The 4,110-nt window shown below is 36.6% G+C and overlaps 1 protein-coding gene across 1 annotated transcript; it reads left to right on the top strand.

Annotated features, from left to right (window-relative positions):
* Nucleotides 1-2,262: 2,262 nt before the first annotated feature.
* On the top strand, nt 2,263-3,403 carry LOC117103006 (adenylate kinase 7-like; the record flags this gene model as incomplete). The annotated part of the gene is made up of 3 exons (XM_033243465.1): nt 2,263-2,416; nt 2,994-3,164; nt 3,278-3,403. Coding segments are annotated over exons 1-3 (399 nt in total), but the record flags the coding sequence as incomplete, so codon positions are not given.
* Between the last annotated feature and the right edge of the window lie 707 nt (nt 3,404-4,110).

Raw genomic sequence — 4,110 nt, 5'->3', positions numbered from 1 at the left:
GTTGAAGACTAGCAAAATTATGGAATCATGAAAATTTGGTCTAAAAATTGACCATGTGGACACTATTGAGTTGGCGGACCCCCAATTATTTTTTGCGGACCCCAGGTTGAGAACCACTCATGCTAGTCCAGTAGCGTATCTAGGGCGGTGTGCAGGGGGTGCATGCTTCCAAAAATTACCATAGGCCCCTCGCGCCCCTCCCCAGTCTCCCCACCCCCAAAAAAATCACAGTAAAGTAGTTAAAAATCACCTAAAATCACCTTATTTTCCGAATTAGCGCCCCTCAACTGATCATCGAGCCCCCACCCCACTTCACCTTCGCTACCCCCAGCAGCACCCCATTTCAGGACTTCTAGATACCGTACGCCACTGTGCTATAGCGTCTATAGGTAACTGCAGGTAAATTGCCTTGTCCACAAGGACATAGGGGTTTCAAAGGCTTATTTAATAGATTTTAGAGACTTGTATGTAAAAAATACATATATTTTTTTCTCGTGACTAACTGTTATTTCACCCACAGGGGCGGCAAGCTCTCCCCGACGGGGCTACATCCCCCTTCCCCTCCCTACACGCCCCCTACACTGGCGCCACCAGGGAAGTGTCATAAGTTTCCTCACTCAAAACTAAAAGCTACCACTCAATTGGAAGTTCGCCCAGATGAAGGCCGCATAGGCCTAATATGCACCATTTGTGAAGCTGCCTATAACTCTAATGAACTTTAGACTTCTTTAGTTCAACAAACTCCAATGAGTGCAACCGATGCCTAGCAAAACTAAATAATTTATCAATTTGCGGAAACGAATGATAATGGTTAGTAGGCCCTACTGATGATACTTCCCTATAGTATCAGATTATTGGTTCGTTGATCTCTATATATTGTATTGGAAAAGATTAAATGATTAAGGGTCATTGGTGCTGGAATCGATCTCACCCATTCGTATCATCATTCGTAGTCAGTATTTTGAATAAACTATATTAAAGTATATTCAAACCTAGCCCAAAGACATGATAGGCCTACAGTCCATGTAAAAAACAAAAATTAATTTTTAAAGGAGGGTAGCAGTCTTCAAGATAGTATAGAGGCAAAATCCATAAAACTTGTTGAAATATTATGATAATGTATCCAATAAAAACAGCGTCGAAAAATATAACAAAAAAAAAATGGATAATAAATTACTCTGTTATAATATAAAGCCCTAATACAGTATGCAAGTGTGTAGCATCACATTAAGTTGAACTGGGGAACACTCGGAACGTCTTGCAATTATGTAAAAAGAAATCAAAATGCAATTCGTTTTTACTCATTCGATAGATTTTTCCCCAATCCAGCGCACGAAACAGGCACACTAATACTCAACTGAAATTTGTTTGAACGAGAAAGGAGTAAGTTAAAGACGCATTGTGACATGAAAAATACCCACAAAAATATAAAAAACTTTTTGAAGTACAGTACAGTAAAATAAACATTTTCGACTTTAATTTAGTGTATTAAAAAAAACGTTTACCCATAATTTTATAAAGAAAAATGATAGAAACATTACTTCCAGTCATTTTTTATCATTATCATCAAGATACACATTTTTTAAAAATAATTTCTATGCTAATGTGTAAGTTACTGCAAAGATGAGCAAGTTTTTAATGAAGTTTTGTCATTTTCAGAGACATTGTATTTTCAATGAAACTTTTTGATTATTAACCAAAAGGAGTAAGTTAAAGACTCATTGTGACATGAAAAATACCCCCAAAAATATATTTTTTTTAAATCTGTTAAAGTAAAATAAATATTATCAACTTATAAATTTAATTTACCCATAATTTTACATCGAAAAATGATGGAAACATTACTTCCAGTCATTTTTTCTCATCAAGGTAAACATTTTTCAAATTTAATAAATTCTATGCTCTGTTAGATATTAAGTACTGCAAAATGAACAAGTTAAATTTCAATTTTTAAATAAATTTTTGTCATTGTCAGGGACAATACATTTTAATGAAAACACGACCAGTGTAAACATAATTAAAATATATTGAAATATGTATAATCGATGTGTGTTTTATATTATTGTGTATTTTTGGTTAAGATTTTTGTGGGGTTTTTTTTTGTGTGTGTGTGTTTTTTTTGTGTGGTTTTGTTTTTTTCTTTTTTTTCTTTTTTTAATGAAAGCTCTTTTCTTCCTTTAGTGTCCTATTTTACAGGAACTTCTGGACTAAGCATCTCAGTAAGTATGACGGCGCCACCAGGCGACGATATACTCTTTGGTCAAAGGTCAAAGCAGTCAGAGCCTTAGCGACCATTGACAACCAAAAATAAATCATGGCAGAGGAGGGAGAGAGCACTACTATTCAGGAAAAAACAACAAGACGACGAATATTTGTAAACCATGTTGATAGTTATGAGGGAGGAGTAATATCAAAGGTACCATATACCTGTTTTTGTAACCATGATATTAAAGGAAAATATAAAGCCAGCCAATGCTGCTAGGCTAGGCTAGCTAGCCTAGAGCCTTTTTTTTGTTGGAAGGAGAGGAGGAGGAGGCTGCTGCTTCTGCTAGCTAGGCCTAGGTTAGAGACTACCCAGCCTAGGATTAGGCTAGCCAAAAAAGCCTATAGGGGGCCTAAATTAGGTGTAATAGAAGCAACTATAATCGTTGGTATTATTTTTTAGTTTCAGGAGACAGCATGTCATTTTTGGGATAGATTCCTGATTCTGATACTGTTAGTGATTGAATCGGGAGAGTTAAAAGTCTTCACTTATGTTAGAGAGAGTTACTGTACTGTACGTTATCTCATTAATATGATAGAAAAGAAGGTTAGAGTTGGCAACATCTAGGAATAGGCCTGATAATTACCAAGATAGTGTACATTACCGTATTCCTAGCCACGACCATAATATTTTATCCCAGTTTAATTGTAATTGTGTACTTAATCTCAATGTTTAAAACTCAGGACTAGATAACTTGTGTAAATAATCATTTAATTTATTTTCTTTACAGTACCTCTCAAGTTGCATCGTCAATGCTTCCATAGAAGAAATAGAGGAGGAAGAAGATGTAGAATCCGTAAAGAGTGATGGTATGAACACAAAGGAAGGTACATATGAGATTGTCGGTACCTTGAAGAAACAGGATGGAGATAAACCAGACTGGGTGACAGAAATCTTCAATGTAAGCTAAAAGGATGTGTCTAAGTACAGTATCGTACGCTATCTCGGTAATGATAAAGAAAATTAGGGTTAGTATTGTTCGATTGTGTAATTTTTTCTGATGTTTCTTTTTAGTTTGGAGACAAGAAACAGATGTTGGAACATATGTCTGAATGTGACATCGTCATTTACGATATCAATGAAGACCAGGGTCAAATTGATGAAGCAACATGGGCTGTGTCAGGTACAGTTTCTTTCAAAGTCTCAAATAATTGTTTAGGTTTTCCACAATTTTCCAGATAGGATTGTTACGTATAATTCATAGTCATCGGCTGTGGATGAGCTGACGTGGGATATGAATTCCCCAGCCCATTGGAAAGCCCCAGGGGGCATGGAAAGACTATCTGTCATGATCACTCTTGAAGACTCACAGTAGTAGTTTAAATTTTTAGCTCTCAAAGAAGATATAAGAAACTTATCACAGCCACTGTCCTTGTCGACTAGATGACGCTTTGTTGACCGCATAACATGAAGTTGACCCTTAGAGAAGGTTGTAAGAATGAGTAGTCCACACACATCTTGGGTCGAAGCCTTCAAATATGAAGTTGGCCCTCGATCATAGAAGAAGAAAAAGAAGACAAAGTACTATACTTTACAGCATTGTTTTAGCATGCTGGTATCTACTTACAGTATGGTCTGTTTTAGTATTTAATCAGTATTTGACAGGGGCGGATCCAGAAATGTCCGAAAGGGGGGTCGAAAGTGGGGTTGATCAAGACAATACTACCCCAGGGGGCATTCCCCCACACAATTTTTTTGTTTTTTATAGACGCCCACAATTAACCTCTGAGGCATTTTGGGCGATCAATTATTCTTTTTCTTTTTTTTCCTTTTTTTTTTTCCTCTTCTACTTTCCAAATGGAGTGGTAGCTGCAACACCCCTTCCCCTCCCCCCAAAATCTGCCCTG

This window comes from Anneissia japonica, unplaced genomic scaffold (assembly GCF_011630105.1).
Source record: "Anneissia japonica isolate Jap-2015-1 unplaced genomic scaffold, ASM1163010v1 scaffold99716_len4523_cov152, whole genome shotgun sequence".
NCBI lineage: Eukaryota > Metazoa > Echinodermata > Crinoidea > Comatulida > Comatulidae > Anneissia > Anneissia japonica.
The sequence above is the reverse complement of the archived record's forward strand: the minus strand, read 5'-3'. Positions and strand labels throughout refer to the sequence as shown.